This window comes from Cupressus sempervirens, chromosome 7 (assembly GCF_028749045.1).
Source record: "Cupressus sempervirens isolate cs-2001-9-10 chromosome 7, ASM2874904v1, whole genome shotgun sequence".
In the NCBI taxonomy this organism is placed as follows: Eukaryota; Viridiplantae; Streptophyta; class Pinopsida; order Cupressales; family Cupressaceae; genus Cupressus; species Cupressus sempervirens.
Window position 1 is genome coordinate 22,836,892 of NC_143124.1, and position 27,533 is coordinate 22,864,424.

The 27,533-nt window shown below is 40.2% G+C and overlaps 1 protein-coding gene across 2 annotated transcripts; it reads right to left on the reverse strand.

The window, feature by feature from the left end:
* On the reverse strand, window positions 1-26,943 carry LOC149545229 (uncharacterized). 2 transcript variants are annotated; one of them, XM_089790593.1, is made up of 6 exons: window positions 26,012-26,943; window positions 25,404-25,475; window positions 24,990-25,301; window positions 23,772-24,894; window positions 23,444-23,691; window positions 1-2,019 (listed from the first exon to the last, which is right to left on the reverse strand). In XM_089790593.1, the coding sequence occupies exons 1-4, from the start codon at window positions 26,381-26,383 to the stop codon at window positions 23,794-23,796; spliced, it is 1,857 nt and encodes a 618-aa protein (XP_089646719.1). In that variant the 5' UTR covers window positions 26,384-26,943; the 3' UTR covers window positions 1-2,019; window positions 23,444-23,691; window positions 23,772-23,793. The 2 variants fall into 2 exon arrangements, with proteins under 2 accessions (XP_089646719.1, XP_089646720.1); XM_089790594.1 differs by having other exon boundaries at window positions 23,444-23,682; window positions 26,012-26,942.
* Between the last annotated feature and the right edge of the window lie 590 nt (window positions 26,944-27,533).

Below are 27,533 nucleotides of genomic sequence, written 5' to 3' on the forward strand. Positions count from 1 at the left end.
TTGCAACAAAATGATTTTTTATTTTCCATATAACAATAAAATCAATCTGATCCAACACAACTAAGAAGGAAAGACCTCTCAAACTTTTTTCTCTTCTCTCGTCACAAGCAGTCCTCTCTTCCAGCTACAGCTGCACAACTCTAGCTAGGAATTTAAAATACAGAACAAAAATACAGAGACGTTGATAATAAAATTAGATTTCTCATACTCAATAATAATTTACAATCAGCATTTTAATACATAATTAACCTATAGGCCTATTCTGGAGGGAACTTTGGCCGGACTCTCCAGATGCCTCACGCTGGATCAGCCGTTGGTAAACTTACTGTTGAGATCACATTCCTCAGTTTGTGTTATCATCAGGTTAGGTTGTGTTTGTGCATGGAAAAAATGTATGCTCCAGTTGACATCACATCGACATCTGTCACATGTTGGCAGAGGTTTTGCATGTCATGTGTCGACTGCTTCTGTTTTCCAAGCAGTTTGAGGCTCAGTTGGTGTCTGAATGTAAATAGGCTTTTGTTAATTACTGGCAGTTGGAAGAGGGTTGAAAATTCACGAGGGAAGTGAAAGTTGTTGTCAAGCAGAGGGCCAAGAATGATGTTATTGAATGAGAGTAATTCCATTTCCAAGAAATGCGACAGTAAATCCACTCCAACATTACCCATATGAGATTTGGTTTTGCTACAGTCAGTTTTTCCAAATAAGCTTATCAACATGTATGTCAAATGCTATCGCTTGGTGGATGCGCATAAAGTGTTCGACGACATCACTGAACCATATATAGTTATAAATGCCCGGGTTGATATGGATGCAAAATGTGGAAGAATATCTGAAGCACGTGAGCTGTTTGACAAAATGTCTCAAAAGAAACTGGTCTTAATACTTTTATGGATTGCAATGCTTGTGGGTTATGCACAAAATGGTGATCTTGAGGAGGAAGTAAGGCTTGTCCATGAAATGCCAGTAAGAAATATGGTCTCATGGGATGCAATGATTGGAGGATATGCCCGGAGAATGGGTTTGACGTGGCTTTATAAATTTTGAAGCAAATAAAATTGGATGGAGTGAGACACCAAGGCTTTTCCAGGAAATGCCAGAAGGAAATATGGTCTCATAGACTGTGGTGATTGGAGGATATGCCCAAACTGGGTTTGCTGATATGGCTTTAGAAATTCTGAAGCAAATGAAATTGGAGGTCAGACTCCACAACCTTTGCCAGCATCCTAAGAGCCTGTGACAAAATAGGAGCTTTGGAAAGGGGCGAGAATATTCATCATGGTATAATTGACTGCCGTTTTTGGTCAGCTGAGGTAGTTGCAAATGGCCTGTTAGACATGTATGCAAATGTTGCAGATAGCATGTAGTGTTAATGTTAAGTGTAATCAGTAGTGGATGTTGTTTGAGCTCTTCTTTTATGTGGGTATTGGATTAAAATTTTCCGTATGTATTGGTCTGTGGTTTTTATGGTTGGTCCCTTTTATTGTTCAAAATTCTTTTCTACATATGTACTTTTTGTTACAAACATGGCAAACTGCATATTCAGACGTGTTGTCTTTGTTCTGGCTGTGTATTTCACTAATCAAAACTGAAGGTCAAATGGAAGATGTAGAGTACTCCCTGCATAGTGAAAAATGTTGTAAATTACATGGTCTTCCACAGTTAAAAGAAGTGCAACTATTGGTGCACTGTGCCATTATTGGTATAATTTGATTATCATGATGTGGATTATTGATGCAATATAGTTTACTTTCGATGTAACCTTGGTGCTCTTTATGGCAATTACTGCAGTAATGAAGAGGATTGCAACTGCTATTGGATCCAACTGATTCTAGCCTTCAGCAAGTTGAGTTTTGATGCAAAAAGCCGATGCTTGATGAATCAAGAGTGAAGCAAAGTAGGACGTCCATGTTCTTGTAACTGCTGCCCCACTAACAACATACTCTAGTAGGTTGTTTCCTGCGCCTATGAATGCTACGAAGTCACCCAGTTCCACTCTCAGATAGGCAAAGGAGCCATCTGCACAAAAAGGATATATATTGTAAAAGCTACAGAGATTCATTAATAATTTCAACTATAGCTATAAAAACACTCTTTTTAAGCGACAATTTCTGAAGAAACATATTCTGTTCGTAAAAATAGAATAATCAACTTCTGTTGTTCTAATAAGAAAAAATAGAATACTCAATAATCTTTGGAATGGAAAGTTTGATTAATGATGAAATTTTGTATACTTGATCAAACTTAAATCTTTGAGAGGGAAACCATTTGCATATATAAACTTATCACCATTAATCAATTTTTTGACACCCATCTAAGTAATATTTATTTTAAGATGAAACTCAATAATTAATAAAGCCAAAAAGATCTAAAAATGTTAAGAGTTGGACTCTTCATAACATGTAGATGCAAGTTTTCTTTATAGGTTTTAGCTTAGAATATTTTCACATGATCAGATTCCTCTTGGAAAATTAACAAAAAGGATATAATCTTAAGTGATCTAGAAATGTTGCAGTCTGACTGTACACATGTAGATGCACAGGTTTGTCGCAGAAGCAAAAACAGTGTACATGTCTGAAGAATAATAAGTTTAAATAGTCATAATCCTCTTTAAGTTTCAACCAAAAAGAGGATACAAGCTTAGAGTTCGACTGTACACAACACTTCGATGCATGGGTGGAACTGGGAACTACAAACATCTTTAGTTTTGGTTAAAACGTCCTCTACAATTCGTAAGACCGTGCTTTAGATCTCATCCAAAATTGATAAAAAAAGTCCCATTCTATCGCCAGGTTTCTATACTTTGATTCACTAGGTGATTTTAGAGGCCCTTAAGAAGGTAGTAGCCCTATACAAATTGATAGATTGTTGTAAAATCTTTATAGATCTTCTCCACGGTAAATTCACTTAAATAGATCTTATATTCATGTTATAGTGTTTCTTTCCTTTCAAGTTTATAAGATCTCATAGCACAAGTAGACAAGAATCTGCAGGGTACATGATATATAGCTGCCTTGAGTAATTCACAAGCATCATTTTAATTCTTCACAATGTTTAATTGTTGCAATTGACTTCACACAAGTAAACTCTTAGTTGCATCACAAGCATCATTTTAATTCTTCGCAACGTTTAATTGTTGGAATTGACTTCACACAAGTAAACTCTGTTGCATCATGATTTTGTTTATGGTTTAAGCTTACACATATAGATTAGTCACAGGTTTTTGAGAATGAAGAAAAGGATGCAAAGAATGTAGGCATGAATGTGAGCATGTTTAACCATCCATGATGAATCTATGGAGGATGGAACATCATTGTCAATTTCAGATAACTAGAGGTTGTTAAGCTCATAATTAAGGACTTTGAAAGAAGTAGGGCTTGGAAACTTAGAGATCATTTAAGGCATTCTTGTTCCTGGAAGAAAATGTTGAATCGCCTCGACCATTGTCACAAGCCATAGTATTCGAAGAAAATAGATTTTGGATGAGTTCTGTATGAAAGTAATATTGAAGAGTTGCACAAATAAGATCAATTTTCAACTTCAGTTTTCCACGTGATCATTTCCTTGCAGAACATGGTAGCTTCAGTGAATGGAACAGCTGATGATGTAGACAGAGGCTACAACAGTACATGTTAGGACTTGAGTTTATAGATCCTACTGAATATCAATTATTCCATTAAATTTTATAGAAAACAGAGATATCCTTCTCTTCTCATGCTAGGGAATGAAGACTATGAGCATTCTCTCATTTATTGTGGTATACAAATCAAAATAGCACAATGAAATGCAGCGGTATTCAACATTCACCATGGTATACATAACAATGCATTGATCAAATGTCTCCAATTTTTAATAAAATATTTAATTAGGTTAATTGATTAAATGGTCCTAAAAATCAAATAATATCACAAAGACTTATTTAATTAATAAAGGGGCCAACTCTTTATTTTATTTTGTCGTAACTTGTTGGCCTGTTGGCATTTTTTTAATCCTTCGGGAAGCTTCCTTGAAGCCCTTTATAAGGCCATCTTGTAGGTTGTTTTAGGTATGCAATTTGGATTACTTTATTGTATGTGAATTCCTATTGGAGTTTTGTGTTATTTGCCATTTTGGAAGTGACGGATCTTGCCTATTTGACTTTTACGGTTCCGGTGGGATTCAAGCCCACTCTATTTCGTCCTCTATACTTGTTTGGATCTAGCAAGTCCGAGTGTCATCTTTGTCTACAATATAATATTGACAATTGTCTACAATTTATTACATCTTTGTATGTGGCTAACTTTTGGTATCTGGTGAATATCTGGCATTAAGTGATTCATAGTTGTCTTCAATTAGTTGAATCTCACATTAATATCTTCCTTCCCCATGGCCTTCGCCTCCCTTTCCGTAGCCTTTGGATTCCTCTCGCACAACATCAAGTTCCCTCCGACGCAACATCAAGTTCCCTCCGACGCAACATCAAGCTCCCTCCGGCACGACCTCGGCTCCCTCTGACGCGGCCTTGGCTACCTCCAGCACGGCTCCCTCAGATGGTTTCATTCGAGCACTTTCCATCAGATGGTCTCCCTCATGTACTTTCCCTCAGGTGGTTTCCCTTGGGCACTTTTCCCTCAGGTAGTTTCCATCAGGTACTTACTCTCAGGTGTGTCTGTCAAGAACATTACAGTGGTATCAAGAAAGAGTGGGTGATTGGTGGATGGGAGAGACATATCTCTGAAGGATTATATAGAGTTGCGAATGAAGTATACGTCATCTTAGCACAATAAACTCTTCAACAATGGTCTAAAGCAGATGATCGATAAGTGGCTACAAGATGAAGTCATACAAACATCAAAGGATATGGACAAACAAAAGACTCTAATTTTCATTGTAACCCAAAGCACCCGGTGCGAGTGAGTCATGCACCCAAGTACCCCCACCGGCCAAAATTGCGCCGCCGCACCTCGGCCACACCAGTCGAGCACCTGGGTAGGACACGAGACCCAGGTGCGTAGCAGGTGCTCAGGTGCTCCCAGGGTGCTCATGGGGTGCGGCCGGCTAGATGGCCAAAAAAGTTAAAAACAAAAAGTTTTTTGCATTTCTTTTTTATTTGATTTTTATGCATACTAACCCTAATTGGGTGTGGGTCCCATGTGGTCTATTTGAAGGTTTAATAAGACCAATAGACCTCATTTTCATTTCACCATTTCATTTCATTGTTTTGGAGCACCAAAGAGCTAAGTGAGCAAAAGAGTTTGGAGGAGTTTGTGAGAGTTTAGTGGATGATTTTGCAAGGGATTTCAAGATCAAGAGGAGCAAGAGGAGCAAGAAGATTTGATTTGGCAAGTGTCTCCTCAAGTTCAAGGTAGGTTTTTTTTATTTTACAACTTCTTTTGGTTTTGGAAATCAATTTATAATTTTTAAATTTAGTATTTAGTTTTACTTTCAAGTTTTAACTTTAAATTTTTTAATATTTCATTCTTGAATCTTGTTGATAGTAGATAGTTGATAGTTCTATGATTTTTATTATCTATATTAATTTTTTCATTGTTTTTAAAATAAAAATATGGCAATATGGCATATGCTAAAACGTATTTAGTATTTATTATTTACTATTTAGCTTCCTTTTAAAAAAATTAAATAGTAAATGCTAAAATTAAATAGTAAAGTTTTAAGTAGGCTGAAACTAGTTTGTATAACTTATTTTTACTTGTGTTGAAATGAATCATGATCATTTTTATAATTTTATTTTCATTTTGTGAAATGCAATTTTATAAATGGCATCTAGATCCGGCCAAAGTGCAGAAGATATAGAAATTAATGAGGCAAGTGCATTTAATTATGAGCCTGAGCCCAAGGGAAGTGATCATGGGGCTAATGTAGATGGTCAATCTGAGGAAAAGCCTCCTTATGTTGCACCATGTGTGCCTTCTATTGATTGCCCTTCAGAGATTTTGGCAAAGTATGCTAGGGTCCTTATGATCCAAAGTCCCCTCTAAAATAGTTTGTACACACCCTATGTTGTTAGTAAAATCTATAGTGTAGCCGACAGGTAGAATAGTATCCGAACGGGTGCATGACGCTTGAGTCACCCCTTTGAGAAGGTATACGTACATCGTCCAGAATGGACTTTGAATCATCATTGGAATGGTTGTAATCATTGTATGCGGATTGTAAGCATTGAGTGCATATTGCATATACGAATAAAGTATCTGTTTTGTGTTCTATTGTGCTATACTACATGCGTTCAAGTATCTTTACCTTGTACGGTAAACATTTGGCGTCGTTTCCAGATGAACCTGGAATGAAGGAATGTTATGAAGATTAATGCCGAATTTGCTTAACAAGGATAGAAATAAGATAAAAGATAAGGATGACATATGCACAGCACAAGAAGTTTTAATTTTAGCACAGTAGGCAGAGCGCAAACGGAAGCTTCAACAGATTGCCGACGGACATCGAGGGGGTAAAGGGGCACAGACAGAGGGAGTGCACTCATCTAGTAGGCCAAGGAGTACCGAAGAATTGCTGGAGGAGACTCGACAGTGATTGAATTTGGTGGAAGAAACAAGGGAGGAGTTCATTAACCTGTATATGCCGAGGGTAGAGCAACCGAACGGAAGGGAAGCAACTCGCATGGCTCACAGTGCCAAGGGAGCACAAGCATGGAGTGAACTCTTTGTTCCTAATACACCCGACAAAATGATACAAGAAGAGAATTGAACAAATTCGCTTGAGGAAGATCTTTTCTCACCAAATAACACGGTTGTCGGAAGTAGGATGATTGTCCGAAGTAACGCGGTTGTACAAAACAGCACGGGTGGTGTGTGGAATAGCGCAGGTGTTGTGTAGAACAACACAGGTACACAAAATAGTGCAGGTGCTCAGCAAGTACCTCAAAATCAGAAGAAAGTAGTAATGGTAGGTCCCAGAGAAAAATTACCAAAGTTTAATGGTGATGGATCGGTAGATCCAATCAGACAATGCAAGACATGTGAAACCATATGGGCAGAAAATGGCGTGACGAATGAGGATGATTGGGTCAAACAGTTCCCAGCAACCCTACGAGGTGTGGCAATTCATTGGTTTTCGAATGCCGACCCTCAGAAACTGACTACATGGGCGGATGTTAGAAAAGAGTTCATAACCAAGTTCAGATTGCTACGAGATGATAATGAAATAGTAGCGGAGATATATAGCACCAAGCAAGGAAAGAATGAAACAATCCGGGCCTATGCCAGACGGCTGAAAGAACTGGTTGGGAAGATGGAAAGTCAACCGACGGACGGTTTGAAGAAACGGTGGTTTGTGGAGGGGCTATGGCCAGTTCTAAAAAAGAAGATGAAGATTGTACCACCCGCGTCGTACGCCGACACGTATAATCGTGTGCTGGATTTAGAAAGTGAACAAAAGACAAGAAGAAAAAGCATAAATTGTTGGATTCAAATGATTCATCCTCTGAGAGTAGCAGTAGTTACAGAAAGATATGCTTCGAATGATAAAAGAATTTAAGAATTTGAAAAAGAATCCGGACACAATGAAGGAAAAACTGTGGTACACAGACTATAAAGAGGATGGCCATACAAAGGGCTCATGCCTGAAGAAACAGTTTTGTGACATCTGCCAGATTGTGGGACATTCCCTAAAGGAGTGCCCGTTTAACATGAAAAGAAAAGGACACCAACAAGTGTTACTAACGCAGGAAGTGTCCACCGGAAACAACACAAGCAACGATGCAACTTTGGGAGGATATCGCAACAATAATAGATGTGGAAGGGGTGGCAATAACAACAATAGTAACAATGGAGGCCGGAGTCGAGTGGACGGCTGATGATTCAATGTCGTGCGTGCAATCTCTGGGCCACTTCGCTAGAGGCTGTACTACGAAGGAGACACCGTAGCTACTATGCAGATGGTGGTGAAGATTCAAAATGCCCAAAGCAAGGCGTAAATCTATTAAGCATTGAAACATGTGATGAGAAGGTCCTGGCAGTCACACGGGAGCAGGTGAAGAAAGCAAAATACCCTAATGTAGAAGAAGAGAAGGAGAGGCTACAAAAAGCACGAACAGAGATAGAAAGGTAGATGAAAACAAGGAAATCACACAAGTCAAAGACACTGCTGAAGCTTCGAAAAGGAACTTGGCGAAACAGAACATGATGAGGCAAATAATGCAAACAGAAGTTCCTATTAATTAAATGACCTTCTCACGATGCCACAGTGCGAACGGCTATTATGAATATGACGCCACCCCCAAGAGTGGAGGAAACAAGAAGGGAAAGTAATGGAACAATGGCAACAGACCCAATGCTACTAGCACTTACAATAGAAAGGCATCTGGCAGTAGTGGAGATGGGCATTTTGGGCATTGTGCTTTCAGATACAATTGTAGACAGAGGATCGGTTGTGAACGTGCTACCGGAAGATATTTGGAAAAAGCTAAGACAACCCATGTTGTGGCCCCCTACTTTCCAGTTACTCATGGCAGATTAGCATGGGATAAAACTGTTGGGAACTTTGATGGCACAACCGGTAACGATTGGGATGCAACCATTTTTACTAGATTTTGTGGTCATCCCACTGAAGATAAGAGGGTACGATGCCATCCTCAGACAGGGGTGGTTGGTGCAAGCAAAAGTAAAACATGATTGGAAACGGAACACCCTATCCATGGAGCGCGGAGGCAGAAGATTCATAATTGACTTATATACACAAATGGCAGGGGAAGAGGCAGCATCGTCAGACTCAAAAGGTGAAGGCAAGAGTGATGAAAAAGGAAAAAAGAGGATGGAACTAGATGAAGAAGGGGTGTTGAGATTGGAAGGAGGGTCAACTGATGACAACCTAGATTCGGTGAACAGACTACTACACTGGCAGATGGAAGATTACGAGCTCTTTCCGAGCTGCAATATGTTGGGTGTCGAGGAAGAAAAAGAAGGCAATGAGTTTCCAAAGGAGTATAGTGAACTAAAAGAGGAAGAAGCGCAGGTGGATGAAACACTGGCCCATACGTTCAGTGAAGATAAACTAATGAAGTATGAAGAGCCTACAGTGAAAACAATGAACTTGGGTGATGAGGAAAATCCGAAAAACATTCTTGTAGGAGACAATTGGAACCCAATTTTGAAAGCAACAGCGTTCAAAATATTTATGGAGTACAAGGATGTCTTTGCTTGGACGTATAAAGACTTAAAAGGAGTGCCACTAGAGCTATGTTTCCACCAGATACCATTGATCGAAGGTGCAGTACCCGTATGGAAATAGCCGTACCGAATGAATAAAAACCATACAGCACAAGTCACGAAAGAAATCGATAGGATGCTGGAGGTAGGAATCATTTTCAGAGTGCAGACAAGTGAGTGGGTATCACCGATCATGATATCCCTGAAAAAGGACACAACGCAGATAAGAATATGCAGACTTCTGATGTCTAACGCGGTAACAATTAAAGACACGTTTTCGATACCATTTACAGATAGCATCTTGAAGGAAGTAGTGGGGCATGCGATTTATTCATTCATGGACGAATTCTCAGGGTACAATCAGATATCCATCGCTAAGGAAGATAAATTAAAAATGACATTCATTGTAGAAGATGGAGTATATGCATACAACAAGATGTCGTTCAGATTGTGCAATGTCCCAGCGACATTTCAAAGGATTATCTTACATATATTTGATAAAATGTCTATTGGAAGTTTTAAAGCATTCCTAGATGTCTGGTCAATCTTTAGCGAAGAGGATAAACACATAATGGCACTCGGAGAATGCATGGAGAGGTGCAAACGAGCAAGATTGGCATTGAACCCAAAAAAGTGTAGGTTCATGGTGCCACAGGGAAAGTTGCTTGGACACATAGTTTGTAAAGCAAGGTTGAAGACAGATCCAGACAAGGTCCGCGTAATCTCGGAGATGCCACCCTCAATGGAGGTATCCGAAGTGAAGTTGTTTTTAGGGCACATCAATTATTACCGAAGATTTATTAAGAACTTTGCAAAAGTTTCATACCCCCTAGATAAAATCAACTACAAGGGTGAACATTACAAATGGGAAGCTAAACAGAATGAAGCTTTCAAGGGATTAAAAACAAGATTGGCCACGGCACCGATTCTAGCCTATCCAAATTGGGACAGAGAATTTCATGTCCATGTAGATGCATCGAATTATGCTATTGGAGCAACACTGGCGCAGACAAGTGACCACGGATTGGACCATCCAGTGTATTATGCAAGTAGATTGTTATCGAAGGTAGAGAAAAACTATAGTACGACAAAGCAAGAGGTGTTAGGGATGGTGTATGCAATGCAAAAGTTCAAACATTACTTGTTGGCGATGCCATTCGTATTCTACATAGATCATCAAGCACTACTATACTTGGTGAATAAGCTGATTATTCAAGGAAGAATAAGTCGATTGTTGCTATTATTACAGAAGTTCACATTTAAGATCCTGGTGCGGCCAAGGAAAAGTCATGTAACTGCAGATCATCTGTCGAGAATAAAGTCAAGGGTGCCACCAGAGGGAGTTAATGATGATTTTCCAAATGCGCGGCTATTTCATGTTATAGTACTACCATCTTGGTACGCACGTATCGAAGAATATCTATCGACGAGACAATTTCCGAGCGAGATGCCACCAAATGAGAGAAGGAAATTGGTGCTGAGGAGCCAAACATTCTAGTTAATCAACGAGCTATTATACAAAATGGGACCTAATCAAATTCTAAGGCAGTGTGTCCTAGAGGAGGAAATTCCAAAGGTACTAAAGGAAGCACATGAAGGACTGGAAAGAGGATACATGGGGCCAGACACAACTGCGCGGAAGATACTTCTGGCAGGACTATGGTGGCCAACCATACACAACGATGCCAGGAAGTGGGTCGTTGCATGCAACACATGTCAGCGAGCAGGGAAACCATTAAAAAGGGACTTCATGCCTCTGAATCTCTCGCATGCACAGGAACTCTTTGAAAGATGGGGAGTGGACTTCTTCGAACCTTTGAAGGTGAGCAAAACCAGAGGATCTTGATACATTGTGGTAGCGACAGAGTACCTAAGTGTGTAGAGGCACGCACACTCCCGGAGAACTCGACAGTAAGCACAGCGAGATTCATTTATGAGCAAATCATTACCAGGTACGGAATTCCATTACAATTGACAAGTGATCAGGGAGGACACTTTGTTAATCATGTCATCCGACTGCTCACTACTGAATTAAAAATCTATCATTCATTGTCTAGCCCATACTATCTGCGAGCCAACAGACAAGCCGAAGCAATGAACAAGATCCTAGTCGGAGTGATTTATGAATCCTGTGCAGTTGAAGGAGAAGATTGAGAAGAGAGGTTATCATCAGCCTTATGGGCATACCGTACTTCATATAAAGTAACGACCAGAGATACTCCATTCCAGTTGATGTATGGGCAGGAGGCAGTGGTACCAACAGAATTCATGGTACCAAGTTTGAGGATAGCAATTTAGAACACGCTGGGCGACATGGAAAGTTTAAGGGAAAGATTGTATAACTTGAACAAACTCGATGAGCGACGGCTGCAGGCATAGTGGGCCACTGAAGTTATGCAAAACAGGCAGAAGGCATGGCATGATAAGCACTTAAAATTAAACAAGTTCCAACCGGGCCAGTTAGTGTTGAAGTATAACGGACGAAACGAAATCAGACCTGGGAAGTTCAAAGTCAAATGGGTCGAACCATACAAGATACGGGAAGTTGGCGATAACGGCGCAATCAAGTTATGGATGTTAGACAGGAAAGAAATACCGGATGCAGTAAATGGGTCGAAGTAAAAAATATATCATTAGAGAAATGTTGCCTCGCCAACGAACAACTAAAGAACGACTGTAAATATTGCACATATGTAAGACAAGTAAAGACAGAGTTGAACATAATTTGAGTGCCACTACGAAGTAATAAAGTAATAAAGTAATAAAAGATCAGAGTATTAAAGGAGTACGGAAGCCACAAGAATGGAATATGATTGTTAAATTAGAACAATTAGTGGAAAGACTGCACCATATGGCTAGGAAAAAGAAACAACAGTAAAGTGGATGAAAGTAAACTGTATGAACCGTACGACGTACAGAAGCAGGAAGAGGAGAAAGAAAATCGAAGAGGCCTAGAACAAAGGCCGTACAACATATAGATGAAAGAGTTGGAACAGCAAAGTGAAAGACAAGAGACTATACGATGTATGGTAAAAGGGAATAAAAGAACTAGTCATACAGTGTACGGTGGGAGGGAATTTTTGAAGAGTGGAAAGATTGATATTGTTAAAATTAAAACCATTCACTATAAATTAAAACCATTCACTATACAGCAACTAGAAGGACGAAACAAGAAAATTTTTCACACTAACCGTACGAAGTACGACACCAATAAAGCCAACACATAGGAGGCCGTATAGGACAAGAAGGATGAAACGCATGCCGACCGTACGGGACAAGGAAGTGTGAACTTTTAGAAGCCTATGCACGAACCATACGTTGTACGGTGACAGGAAGTTAAAAAGCAAGGCCACCGTATGGTGTACAGGGTAGCAAAACAAAGCTCAAGGGGTCGTACGGTAGTCATACAAACTAATGGAAAGATCAGCGTCGTTCAATGTGACATTATAGGCATTATAAAAGCTGATCGTATGGAGAACCAAACCACCAGAGGAATATTAGTGAGGGCCATACGGCCTCAGGAGAATGCAAGACTATACTTCCTGTTTCGTATAGCCTGGAATTGGACTACGGCATGAAATACTGAGTTGTTATACGATGTACGGCTAAAGATTACTGAGTGACAAGAGCTTGGTTGGTTGTACGCACTAAGTGATTTAGGGAGCAAATAGAGAACAAAGTTAGGGACAGCAAAAGCCTTGAAGGAGGGTCGTACGGATCCATACGGAAGGAGAGGAATTTTTCAAACAGGTTTGTAAGGAAAAAACAACTAACCTAACGGTTTGTGAGCTATCCAGTAAAACGACAAAAGAAGTGACAGTTATGTAGTCAATTGGCAAAAGGGCTTGGAAAAAGAAGTTGGACAAAGACTCAACCATGAACAGGAATGTGATGACATTGTCATCCGGAGTTCGTGTAGCAAGAGGGACCAATACAAGTGCAAGTAAGAAGAAAGTAAAGCAACCAAAACAAACGGCGGCGACAAATATTCCTACAGTGCAGAGTGTTACATTCAAAGGGTTAAATGGTGCAGAATGCCAAAAGTGGTGGCAAGAGACTCCAAACAACCACCAGGTGAAGGCTAGTATCCAGAAAGCATAGGTAGAATGGGTGGTGCAAATGCCAGTATTTTGTATCAGAGACTACGAAGGGTTTCTACGCATAATGATAGAAACATATGACAAGTTCTCTCAAACCAGTACGTTTGAATATCTTGGTTGTAACATAGTGTCATTCAAATCGGCCGACTTCACACAGGTATTTGGGATACCTGGCCATGCTCAAGGCGAAAGAAAAATAGAAAGTAAACCCAAAAAGATGAGCCGAGAAGTGAAGATGCAGTTGATACAGCTCGTGTGCGGAGACCTGTTGTAGGCAGAGCAGGAGCCCTTTCAGACACATCAAAGGGCAGAGGGTTAAAGAAATCTAATATTCAAGAAGGCCACTAGCGCTGTTTGATGGACATCGTGAAGAGCCGCCTCACTGGTTCTAGCCACGCCTCGGATATTTTATTTCCACATGTAGTGATGGTGAATGGGATTTTGCATGGTAGGGTATATGACTGGGCAGCATTGTTGACCAAACGGATGTTGGAATTCATGACATTGCAACACAAGACCTTCTACATGCTGCATTATGCTATCGGCCTATTTCTGGAGGCTACGATGCGGATGATCCCCACTGATGCACTGGAAGCCAAACCGGGACCACTCACACCTAGGGAACCACCGATTATGCAATGGAGGCATCTGGATACACTTGGCACCAAAACCATCGGAAAGAAACGACTAAGGCCAGACAGTGGAAACACAGATAGTGGTTGAGAGGAGAGTGGTACCAATGGGGAAGAGGAAGAGGACAAGGAGGTAGAGGTGATTACAGCTACGCCATTGAGATTCCCACGGCCTACACTTTCAACTACAGCGCATTTGGCTCCTGTTGGCATACATGGCATTCCAAGGTTTCGTCAGTTCAAGCAGCCAGTGGTCATGACACCAATTTTAGCAGCGACGTAGCTTGCCGTAGAGACACGATCTATTTCGAAGGCAATAGTGGAGGCACATCCGTCACCAACGGAAATAGCCGCTCCGAAGGTAAAAATGGAGCCGACTTGTGAGACTTTACCAGAGGAAAGAGGTGAGACATTGGTACCTGATACTAAGATGGACACAGAGACAAAGGTAATGGAGGTATCGGCAGGCGAGGAGTTGGGGGCATCGGGTGTTTGATTGGATGTAGTGGGTTCTGATGCAGTGGTTACAATAGACAAGGCACTATTAGCATCACCTGAGCGAGATAGAGAGAGTCAAAACCAGAAGCTAAGTGCTTACTTAAGTACGCAATTCCACTGTACTCTGGCACCTCGGATGACGTACTTGCTGACACCCACGTTGGAAGTAGTTTCGGAGAACCCATTGCAGACACAGGAGGTTGGTCAAACACAGGCTGAGGGATTACCGCATAGCATTATTGAGCATATGGTAGAAGCAATGAAGAGGGCTATGGGTGTGCAGCAAGAACATCCAGTAGCGCAAGAGGTAGGGATGAGAGAGGCATTTCTTGTCGATGTAGTAGCTCTAGCAACTCGGGCTCGCCAGGTGTTAGCTTCGACAGAGACTCAAGCGTTGGACTCAGTAGTGAAGGAGCTGGAGGGAGTCATATCTTTTATGAGATTAGGATGCCCGGCTACCTTTACAGTGTGTTTTGAGGAACGCGGATGGCTAGATGTGGAGACTACAGAGATGTGACAGGACTGGGCCGCGATGAGAGATCCTAGTATGGAGAGTCGAGTAGAGGCTTTGACTCACAAGATAGTGAAGTTATACAGGGAGGCGTATTACGCTCTTCAGAGGAGCCAGGCGGATCAGTTAGCAGCTAAGAGGGCTTGGGAGGAATCAGCTACCAGGTTAGCCTCAGAGAGGTCAGCCTGGGAATCCAATAAGGTAGCTTGGGAATCCGAGAGGACAACCCTGTTAGACAGACAGAGTCAGCTACAGAAATTGGTAGCAGAAAAGGAACAAGTGGTAACAGAAAAGGAGAAAGAGTTGGGAGAAATTGCAAAGATGATGCAATCAGCTCTAGAGCTTCAGATGGAAGTAGAAGCAAAACTAAAGGTTAGGAAAGAGCAAGTCTACAAGCTACGGGCAAAGCTGAACAAGTTGAAGGCGCGGACGACCACTAAGCCAAAGATGCATCCCTCTATTTAGTATTTATGCATTGCTGTACTTAGTTTATTTTGAGTTTTGTTGTATTGTCGTCCAGAGACGACTTTTCTTTTGGGGGGCATGATGTTGTCGATAAAATCTATAGTGTAGCCGACGCGTAGAATAGTAGCTGAACGGGCACATAACACTTGAGTCACCCCTTCAGGAAGGTATATGTACATCGTCCAGAATGGACTTTGAATCATCATTGGAATGGTTGTAATCATTGTATGCAGATTGTAAGCATTCAGTGCATATTGCATATATGAATAAAGTATCTATTTTGTGTTGCATCTTGCTATACTACATGCGCTAAAGTATCTTTACCCTGTACGGTAAACACCCTACACCTTCAAGTGGTGGCACACATAAATGGAAGTGTAGTATATGTGGCAGAGAATGGTTTGGCAACATTACAAGAGTTAATGCACACCTTTTTTGGACTAGCTATGGTGTGAACGCATGCATATTCTTGTCAAATCCTGAGAATGTGAAATAGGAAATTGAAGTAAACAAACTATGGGGCATTCCTGATGATATTGATGTTCCAGTGCCTAGATCTTTGCCTGTTAGGCAACAAGGACGGAGTATACAACAGTTATAGGGGCAACAAGATACATCTACTTGTATCTTGCATCAGAGAGCAGGGACTATGTCACCTACACCATCCTTTTCCTCACCTACACAATTCAACGGGCGATAACAATAGGGGGAAACGGAAAGCAACTACAAATCATAGTGGTAGTAACCCCATTGCTCATTTATTTAACATGCACATGCAAGGGACCAGTTAGATGATGTTGTTGGTGATTTCTTCTTTTCCAATGGCATCTCTACACGTGTGGTTCGATCTCCCTATTTTGTGAGGGTGATGTCCATGGCAGTGAACGAGGGAGAGCCATCATATGTGCCACCAGGTGACTACAAGTTGACGACCACAGTGTTGGATAGAGCCTATGACAAGGTTGGGATCTTGATGGAGCAAATGAAAGCATGTTGAATGGATTCAGGCTGCAGCATTATCATGGATGGGTGGATGGATATTAGTCATCGTCCACTCATCAACATTATGGTTACATGAACCAAGGGTCCATGCTTTTTGAAGGTAATTGATTGTTCAGGGCATCATAAAGATGCTAATTTTTAGTTTCATGTGCTTAGGGAAGCCATTGAGGAGGTTGGGCCACAAAATGTGGTCCAAGTTGTGACAGATGCAGCACATGTGTGCAAAGCTGCAAGGAGGCTTGTTGAGGCAGCCATATAGGCATATTTGGTGGACTCCATGTTGTGTGCATGCCATGAACAATGCACCCAAAGACATGGGAAAAATAGAGTGGATTAGAAAGGTGGTTAATGATGGGAGAGAGGTGCAGATGTTTATCTACAATCACCATACATCACATGCACTTTTTAGGAGCTTTGCAAAGAAGCAATTCCTGAAACCAGTTGAGACCGGGTACGCATCATATTACATTCTCTTGGGAGAATGATTGAGTTGCAAGAGCCATTGCAACTCATGGTTAAGACACAAGAATGGAATCGATGGCCTGAGTCCAGAATAGAGCAGGGGAAGAGGGTAAAGGAGACAATGAAGAATGATCAGTTTTGGAGTGACGCAAAATACATAGTCTCCATCATTACTCCAATGTTTCATGTGATCAAATATGGAGATGCAGATTCACCTAGCCTTGGAGAGGTTTATGAGTGCATTGATTCCATGCTTGGGCAGATGAGGGTTGTTGTGTGTGAGAGAGACCCCACTCTAGCATTCTATACAGAGCACATTGAGCCTATCATTCACTATAGGTGGGAGAAGCTGAACACTCCTTTGCACATGGCTGCCTATGCATTGAACCCAAAGTGGTACATACCTAGGCCTGGTAGAGTCACACCACTTCAGGATGAGGTGAAGAATGGGTTCTTTTGACGCACTGCCAAGATGTATGTGTAATCACCTAAAAATGGTCATCTAGACTATTAGCCCCCTTTTCAACATTTTGGCTAAATTAATTTAATCACTTACCTAAGCCAAATTGCTAATAATCAATTTATTTGATTATAACCTATAGTTTGACTATGCTATCCTAAGTTCATTATTTGATTAAAAGAACATGTCCCCTTTTAATTAAATAAAAGACCCCATTCTTCTAACCCACTTAAAGTGCACACATAAAGTCCTTTTTCTATTTTGCAATTAAAAGAAAAGGCTTTGTGACTTTTGTCTTATATGACAAGTCAACTTATATTCTATTGGTTGATTTGTGTGTGCACATGGATCACTCCTATTTTCGAATTCCACCGTTGATCATCCACCATCTTCATCTTGATCTCCACCGTCCATACATCTTTAAAAGGGAGAGAGCTTTCCCCCTCAATCCATCCATCTTTTGAACATTGTTATGCTGCAGGTTTTCTAACAGGTTTCTTTGGAGCTTTGTGGAGAACTTCTATTTCTTGTCTACATTCTCTCATACCATAGCATTTTAGCTTAGATTCATGTTGCATGCTAGTTTAGTTTCTATTTTGCAATAATCTCTCACATAGCTTAATATTTGGATTGTAACACTCTCATTCATATTCTAGCATAGCTGCATTTGACATTCTCATTCTAGCTTAATCTTCATTTGCATTGCATCCTTGAGGAACTCCTTGGGACATTTGCATTCTTGCATCTTGTCTTTGGAACCTCCCATTGCATGGTTTACTAGCAAGAAGAGTATCTCTAAGGCTCATCTGAGAGCTTTCTTATTCTTGAAATATACTCTCTTGCACTCCATGGATAGGGAGCTCTAAGCCGGCATCCAAGCATTCCAACTCATGGAATTGTTTGGATAGAAGGGTTTAGAGTGGGACACTTTCGAGTGTACAGTATGATATTGAGACTGCTAGTGAGATTCGCACCGAGTGGTCCAAATTTGCTAGTCTTTCAAGTAATCCTTAAATCTTAATTCAGTGTTCTAAACTCTTTATAATTATAAGTTCTTTTAATTGTTACTTTACCTATAACTTTATTTAAGTTATTTTAATATTATGTTGTAAACTTGTAACTTGTAGGATACTCGGATATTGCAAAGGTGGATCTCAAAACCATGGCACAAAAGAATCCCATTTTGTGGTGGAAATGTCATAGGTCACAGAAGTCAATAATCACCTCATTAGCCATCCGACTACTTTCTCAGTTTTGTAATACTAATTACTAATTCCAGCCCTTTATAATCTTAACTTTAAGAGTTTTACTTTACTGATTTTAATTTATGAATCATTGATTCAATAATCATTGATTTACCATTTATCATTTGTTAAAAATTGTATGAACATTTGTTTGTAACTTTTAAGTTGTAAGTTTCAACTTTGTTATCTCAGGTGTCTAGCTCCTCAGCTATAGAGAGGAACTGGTCCACCTATAGCTTCATTCACTTTGTTAAGAGGAACAAACTTACCTCTAAGAGAGTGGAGAAGTTGGTTGTTGTACATGGTTTTTTGCGGCTCAAAGATCGCAAGACACGCGAATACAAGGAGAGCCCTGCAGCACGATGGGATGTGGAGCTAGAGGATCTAGCTCAGATTGATGAGGATGACAATGTAGCAGAAGCCAATGTAGGGCTAGTTGGTGTTCCTTTAGAGGATCAGGATCTTACCCACGAGGAGTCTAGTAGTTCCAGTGATGAGGACTTTGATATAGGGGATGATTAGAGAGCACTTGGGATGATTCCATTCTCATTATTGACATTTTGTCATTTTGTTGATTGTACTCGTTTGATATGGCTATGATACATTATTTCATTTCACTGTTTCATGCTACTTGGCTCATTGTCATCATGAGCATCTTTATGATGTATGATATTCAATGTTCATAATTGAACAATGAATTTTGAATCTTGCATCTTAAACTAAGTTAATTTGTTAAATGATCATTGGTAATGGTTATGAAGTTTCAAGTTTCAAGTTTGAACTTATGGTTTGTGAATCGCGTTTCAATTTTGTCTATTCAACTATATTTGGTATGTTATATAATATATTGAAGTATCATTTCATAAATAGAATTTTCAGTCATATATATATATAACAACAAAGGTCTCGAGATAATTAGAAGATTGAAGATGGAGATATTGTTAATGATTCAAGCAAGATTTATGATGGAGAAAATTTGAAACAGGATGACAACCAAGCCAATACTAAAGTGAAGCCTCACAATGTTGTTAGCGTAGGGAATGAAAATCTTGAAGAGAGCATGAATAATGATCTAGAGTTCCATCAAGGGAATCGTGAACCTAAAAGTGAAGATGTTACCAACACTCGTGTGGAGGAAAAATTACTACCGTTGATTGATTATGGATTTTATCCTTCAATTGTGCCTAAGTCGTGCATGATTGCAAATTTTCCAAGTGAAGAACTTCCTCATTAAAATGATAGGATCTACATGAGCTATAAGGTTTATGAGGAGATTGATGATAACATGCAGGTTGTGGATCTAGACATCAATATAGTTTATGATTGGCTTCTTTGGGATCCTGGTCAATACAAGCACTTTCTCTTGACTGGTGTGGTTGAAATGTCGAATGGCATGGTGCCCTCTAGTATAGGTAAAGTGGTAGTGTCATCTAGCCTTGTGGCAATGTCATTCGGTACAATGGACATGTCTCGCATGGTGCCGATAGGTATAGGTACGGTAGGAGTGCCAATTGACAACGTAGCAACATTGATCGATATGGAGGAAGTGTCATCTATCATGGTAAAAGTGTCGACTAGCATAGTGTCAACTAGCATAGTGTCGACTCGTACGGGTATGGTGGCAATATCAACTGCTGTAGGTTCAACGGTAGTATCACCCCACATAGTAGCAATGTGGGCTGGTAAGTTGAAAATGCTGACTGGCATAGTGTTGACGAGTACAGGAATGATGGAAGTGTTGATTGACATCATGGCAATATTGACTGGTGTGGGCATTATGGCAATACCAATTAGTATGATTATGGAGATGGTTTTACACCTACATGGGCAGAACACCTGAAACATGAAGAGGTTTCTTTCATGGATCTTGCGAAGACAACATGGAAGGATCCAATTGTGTCCATCACTGAAGTATTGCTCGAGGTTGTCTTGATCAATGATATTGTCATCGAGGTTTTTCCCATTGTTGAGGATTAATTTGTCACCAAGGTTGTGTCAATCATTGAGGCTCTATACATCGTCGTTGTCAAGGCTATGTTCGCCCCCAACGTTGTGATCATTAGCAAGGTTATGTCTATAACCGAGGTTGTGTTTGTTGTGGCTAGGGCCTTCACCATGGAAATATCTATTCTCAAGATTGTGAGCTTGTCATTGTGTCTTTATCGACCATGGTTGTATCCATCATCAAGCGTCGTGGCTATATCTGTCGTCGTAGTCGTCGCTAGTGTCTACCACTGAGGTAGTGTCTATCATGTCCATCGTTGTGGTAGTGACTATCAAGGCCGCATCCGTCATTGAGGCCCTGTCCATCGTCATGGTTTTCTATGTCGCCATTGTTGTGTCCATCACCATAATTGGGTCTGCCACTATCATTATTTCCATCACCATCATTATGTCTGCCACCGTCATTGTGTCTATCACCATCGTTGTGTCCGTCATCATAACTGAGTCTGTGTTGGTCATTGTAGTTATGTCTGTTGACATCTCTATCGTCAAGTCTATGTTCGTCGTTATCGTTGTATCCATTAGCATTATTGTCTCTATCGTCATCATTATGTCTATCACTGTCACCATGGTCGTGTCAGTCACTATCACCAAGTTTGTGTCCGTTGTCAAGTCTATGTTCGTTGTTGTAGTTATGTCTGTCAACATGTTTGTTGCCGAGTCCGTGTCTATCACTTCCATTGTGTCTGTTGTTATCCTTCTATCCATCATCGAGTTTGTATCCATCACCGTCATCGTCGTCGACTCTATGTCTGTCGTCGTCGAGTTTGTGCCCCTCGTCATCATGGTTGTCTTTGTCACCATTGTGTGTTTATCGTTGTGGCTGCATCCCTCGCAATAGCTATTCATGTCGCCATGTATGTTACTAAGGAGATCTTAATTGTAGAAGCTTGGTTCGTCATCGAAATTTTGTGTACCACAGAAGCTCTATTCACAGTTGAAGTTGTCTGTCATCAAGGTTCCATCCTCCACTGAGGTACTCTTTGTTGAGGCTCTCTGTCGAGGTACTCATGGTCAAGGTTCCCTTTGCCAAGTTACTCTTCATTGAGGTTCCCTTCACTAAGACACTCTTCGTTGAGGCTCCCTTTGTCGAGGCACATTGGCTAATTGACTGTACAACCTGCCTACTGCATACCGCCATCAAGTCTCTCTCCATTGAGGCTCCCTTCAATGAGGTACTCAAGGTTGCGACTCCCTCCTACCCACTAAGCACAACCAAGGCTTCCTTTGTTGAGGTACTCTTTGCGAAGGGTTTGTCCATTCGAAATATTCTACAAGGTTTATGCAGAGGGCATTTGTGATTCAGGAGTATAATAGGGGTCGCTCTGGTCGTGTTAGTGACTAAGTTTGTGCCAGCGTCAACATCTGTGCCTATGACAATACCCAAAGAGACTTTTGAACATGACAATGTAAAGGATTTCACTGATTGGCATAATTGGCAATCATAGTGAAGAGTACAACAAAGTTTATATCAGAGTAGCGCAGCGGAAGTTAGATGAATGTGTGTTGCAACAAAGGTTTGATGTCAATTAACATGCTCTACTTGTGCATTTGAATTCGGATCCAAGAATTGATGGTGTGGATTGAATAGCAAATTGCTTGAGTACAAGCAATCTTTGGGCGACAAGGATTTGCGATGTCCCCAATTTTTAATAGAATATTTAATTAGGTTAATTGATTAAATGGTCCTAAAAATCAAATAATATCACAAGGACTTATTTAATTAAATGATTTAATTAATAAAGAGGCCCGCTCTTTATTTTATTTTGTCGTAACTTGTCAGCCTGTCCACATTTTTGTAATCCTTTCGGAAGCTTCCCTAAAGCCCTTTATAAGGCCATCTTGTAGGTTGTTTTAGGTATGCGATTTGGATTATTTTATTGTATGCGAATTCCTATTGGAGTTTTGTGTTATTTGCCTTTTTGGAGTTGAGAGATCTTCCCTATTTGGCTTTTATGGTTTTGGTGGGATTAAACCCCACCCAATTTCGTCCTCTATACTACTTGTTTGGATCTGGCAAGTCCGAGTGCCATCTTTGTCTATAATATAATATTGAGAATTGTCTACAATTTATTACATCTCTATATGTGGCTTACTTTTGATATTTGGTGAATTTCTAGCATTATTAAGTGATTCATAGTTGTCTTCAATGAGTTGAATCTCACATTAATATCTTCCTTCCCCATGGCCTTCACCTCCCTTTCCGTAGCCTTCGGACTCCTCTTGCATGGCATCAAGTTCCCTCTGGCACGGCATCAGGCTCCCTCCGGTGCAGCCTCGACTCCCTCGGACGCAGCCTTCGGCTCCCTCCGATGCGGCCTCGGCTACCTCCAGCGCAGCTCCTTCGAGTGGATTCCTTCGGGCGCTTTCCATTGGGTGGTTTCCCTTGGGCACATTTCCCTCAGGTGGTTTCCATCAAGTACTTACTCTCAGGTGTGTCCATTGGGAACATTACATGAGGGAATCTCCTTAACCAAAAAGATCCAAAAAGTGTATGAAAGGTAACATTAGGTAGTCCACTACATATTCTCCTAGGTAGTAAAAAAGATAATGGTAAATCTTTTCATATCAGCACCACAATTTACCATTTTACATACATTTTATTACCGGCATAACCACTGCACTCCTTAAAGATTCAAGTGCTAGTTTATACAATGCTGAAACCACTGTTTGAGATAGAAGACTACAAAGAAGATTGCATAAACAGTGAAGTTGCTCAAAAAGTAACATGAAGTTCTGCTTAGTTAGGATTACCACATAACAAAGTTCATCTTCCATTCACGCAGATCAAAGAGAAACCAAACGCAGACAATCATTTCACAGAGGATGATTAGAGTTAACAGGTTAACAGAACTGTCAGATTAAAACTGAAAATTAATGCTAAAATGTCCACTTCTCACTCACCAATTATATTTTACCCATGATTGTACGCGCCCTGTGAAGAAACTGTGCCACGTGGAATGTCTGGTAAAGACCGCTGTCCCTACCCATCTATTCCTATTTCCTGGAGATTCAGAATTCATAAGAAAACATAGAAGAATGCAGCAGAGGGCCATTTGAGGGATGGCTTGGATTTGATTTTCTGGCTGTTGAAGGAGTCAGTGACAGAAGTATTGGAATGATACTTCCTCTTTTAGCCATTTCTGCAAATCCTTTACACATCAAACATATTAGCATATGCACAAACGATTGAAAATAATTAGAATTATAAATGCATATATACTACCATTACTTGCAAGCTTTCAATGCTACTCTCAACAGCTGATCTGCTGATCACTTATCCAACGCTTATCCAATGCTTTGCAATGTTCCAAACCATGTATTTTTCTAACTCCATAGCAGCCATAGATTTTAAATACTTGGAGAGAGGAAAATTGCTCAAAGCCAGGAAGCACTTGCAACTTGGGACTTCCTACCAAAGTGATTCTCTCAAGTGTCTTTGAGAGGTCTTGTATCTCTACTAGATTGCTGTTATTACGAAGTGTGAGACTCTCAAGGCTGGGACAACAATCTTCGGAGATGGAGATCTTGGACAATTCAGTTGACGTTAGCTTTATCTTCTTAAGGTTACAAAGAGAAGAATCCAACAACCCGGACACAAGATCCAATTCACTGATTGGGCAGTCGTGTATCAGCAGCTCTTGAAGATTGATCAGTTCCCCTACCCATAAGGATTTCACTCCTGAAGACTTTATACTTAGATTCTCTAACATACTAAGCTGCCCCAGAGAGTCTGGTAAAGATTCCAGCTTTTCACAATAATCAATTGTCAGAGTAGTCAACAAGAACATATCTCCAAGAGAAGTCGGCAGGCTTGTCAGCAACTTGCTAAAGATAGACAAGTTTTGCAACTTGCTCAGCTGACCAATGCTCACTGGTACCTCCCTTAAACTCTCTGTATGTAAATGAAGCTGTATCAGGGAGCGTTGATTTGTGATTTGAAGAGGTAATTCTTCCAGATTAGTGCACCCATAAAGATCAACATACTCCAGCTTTGTCATGTCCTCCATGATGTCTGACTCAAAAGTGCGTTTGAAAAAACATATCAACTCAAGATATTGCAGGAGTGTTAGCCTCTTAAAAGAGACTGGCAACTTCTTCAAATGCTGGCACTGCAAACATAGATACCGCATATTCCTCAAATCACCAAAATTATCAGGGAGAGATGATAGGTTATCACACATCAACTCGAGATGCTCCAAGGATTGGAGGAGGCAAAAACCGCTCGGTAGACTCTTCAAATACCAGCTGTTGACAACTAACTTTTTCAAATGCTTGAGAGATCCTATCGACTCTGGAAATCTTTGGAACTCAATGCAGCCAATGATAACCAGTACTCTTAACTGAATAGGAGCCTGCAGTATATATTTGACATAATGATGCTAAACATTTGACAATATTCTTAAACTACAAACAAATGTTTGAAACAGCTGAAATGGAAGATACTCACATTGCTGGCATCATTCCACAGTTCTTTGAAGTGATTGTCTCTGCCATATTCTTCACAAATTTCTGAAACCCTCAATTTTTTCAATGAAAGATGCCAAGGTAGATTTCTCCGCCCGGCATGAAACAAACGAAGCCAGACAAGCTCATGCAATGCTTCACCAATAACTTGATGTAAATCATGTCCTTCAACCACAATATATTTTAGTCCGCCTAGAGAAGGTGACAGGGTCCAAATTCCTTCATTTGTGTAAAACACAACTTTCCTACCCTCGTGACTTGATTTATCTGGCTCCAACATTGTTTGGTATGGCATCTAACCAGAGAAAACATATAAAGAAATTTAGTTTAAAAAAGTCAATTAAAACTCTTAGAATTAGAAGGAAGGAAAACAAACACAGGATGTAGATAGACAAACATAATCTCCATGCCTGCGAACCCACTCCATTCTAGTTGAGGTGGCCAATATTCCTCGAATGCTGATTTTTTTCTAAACCATAAGAAAACACTCAATTAAAAACAATACACTTTCTACAAGGGATAATTTGGCAAACAGGCATAATGTTTAGGTTGAAATGTGCATTCAACATCACTTGCATTTAGTGAACACTACAAATATGCGTGATGTTGAAATTGAGTCAGTAAGCCATTCTAAAGCATATATTAGATAATTAGATGTATTTTTGCATTTTCTAACAATTGATATTAGACATCTTTGATTCTCTGGATTTATTTTGACATCCTCCTCCACATTTTTTTCCTGCAGCTATGGATCTTATTAAAGAAATGCCAAAGACATGAATCGTTTCCAACATAACTAATAGCAGGTGAAACAATTTCAAAACTGTAATATATTTGAACTACTTCAAAAACCAATTCAATTTATGAAATGACTATTTTTTTCAGACTTATTGTGACTGCTATGTATTTATGAATAGCCTGGTTTATTCTATTCTTTCAACTAAGTGAATATTCTATTCAGTGTAAATAGTTTTGTTCAATATTAAAAAATAAAAAATCTATTACCTCTATTTGTTTTTCAACCTTTACATTCCTATGCAACGGAAAGCAGGAGCAAAAATTTGACCGCGGATCTTGAATTTTCCTTCTCACTTCTACCTGGTGGGGAAACCAAAGACGATGAGACGACAGTTGCCTTGAGATTTCTCTTCCCAAGTCTCTTAAATGATCATGCATTCTTATACAGTCCATCTCATCTACCTCAACAAAACACCTCCTAACCAGTGTTTCAAAACTGTACAAACCATTTCCTTCTGATCCATTCCATACTTCAACTGCCAAACTTTTATGCTCTCCGATAAAGAAACAAGCTGCATCCAAGAATGCCTCCTTCTCTTCACTATCCAGCGCATCATAACTGAGTTTTAAACTTTTCATAATATCACCGGGGAGTACTCTGGTAATCTTTTCTAATTGATTTTCCCAATAATATTGTTCAGATTTACCATATAATTGTCCGCCAAAAACTTTAAGGGACAATGGCAACCCATGGCAGACATCTATAAATTTGTTTGCAAGTTCTCCAAATCCATCTTTTGGAAGGGGTTGTAAAAAAGCATGCTAGCAAAAAAGTTGCTTGCAATGAGATGGATTCAGCCCTTTTATTTTATAAACAGATGAAGATGAAATATTCCACCCTGTAAGAACATCAAGTTGCCGTGTAGTAACAACAATCAGACTACCCGGCCTTAAATTGTCTTCCTCAGGCACAAGAGCATCCAGTTGATCTACATGGTCCACATCATCAAGAACTATGAGCACCCGAACAGATCTCAGATATCTGGCAAGGTGTTAGCACCCAATATAAGCCAGGTAGCATGCTTATATAGGCTAGGAAGAGGGAGGAGGTGACAACACCAACCAATGAGGAGCAACCATCTATTGGACTAAAGATAACAAAGTATCTTCCCAAGATAGCTAATGGATGCTCACATGTAGGAAGGTGACACCTCACAACCATTCACCTAATAAGACATGCTTTATTAACCTAAGCGAGATTATTAAAAGTGTAGAAAAAAACTAGCAAAATAGGAAAAATAAAAAACTACACTAACACCCCCCCATAAGCGAAGCTTAGGTGGATGTAGAAATGGGTCCCGGCAAGTCAAGCCTGATGAGGTACCCATGTACATAAAATTCCCCCAAAAGAGAGAAAAGAGACTCCCCAAAGAAAATTAGGACTCCAAGTGAGAGGAAAAGGCCCCCCCAAAAGATGAAGCATCCCGCACCTCCAGCAAAGCTTGCAAATTTTGTCCGATTGATCCACTTACATCGAATAAGTTTTCTTCCCTTAGGAAAAGGGACAAGATCCCAAGTGTTGTTCCTCATCAAGGAACTATACTCTTCCTGCATAGTTGTATCCCACTCAGAAAGCCTCATGAAAGGACTGTGGATTTGAGGCAGTAGCAATGAAGATATGTAGAGCATCCTGGAATTGTAAACGAGTCTGCTTGGTGTCTGATGGATCCCCAACCCAATCAGCTGCAAACTGCGAGGTCTGTCTAGCCCAAAGTGGACCAGAAGATGG

What these genes read in the sequence shown, in the direction of transcription:
- LOC149545229 (XM_089790593.1), bottom strand. Translation starts at nt 26,383, where the DNA reads ATGAAAAGTTTAAAACTCAGTTATGATGCGCTGGATAGTGAAGAGAAG. An exon ending in AGGTTGAAAAACAAATAGAG is followed by an intron (nt 25,476 to 26,011) that starts GTAATAGATTTT and finishes CTTATGGTTTAG; the next exon opens with AAAAAAATCAGCATTCGAGG. An exon ending in TGTGGAATGATGCCAGCAAT is followed by an intron (nt 24,895 to 24,989) that starts GTGAGTATCTTC and finishes TATATACTGCAG; the next exon opens with GCTCCTATTCAGTTAAGAGT.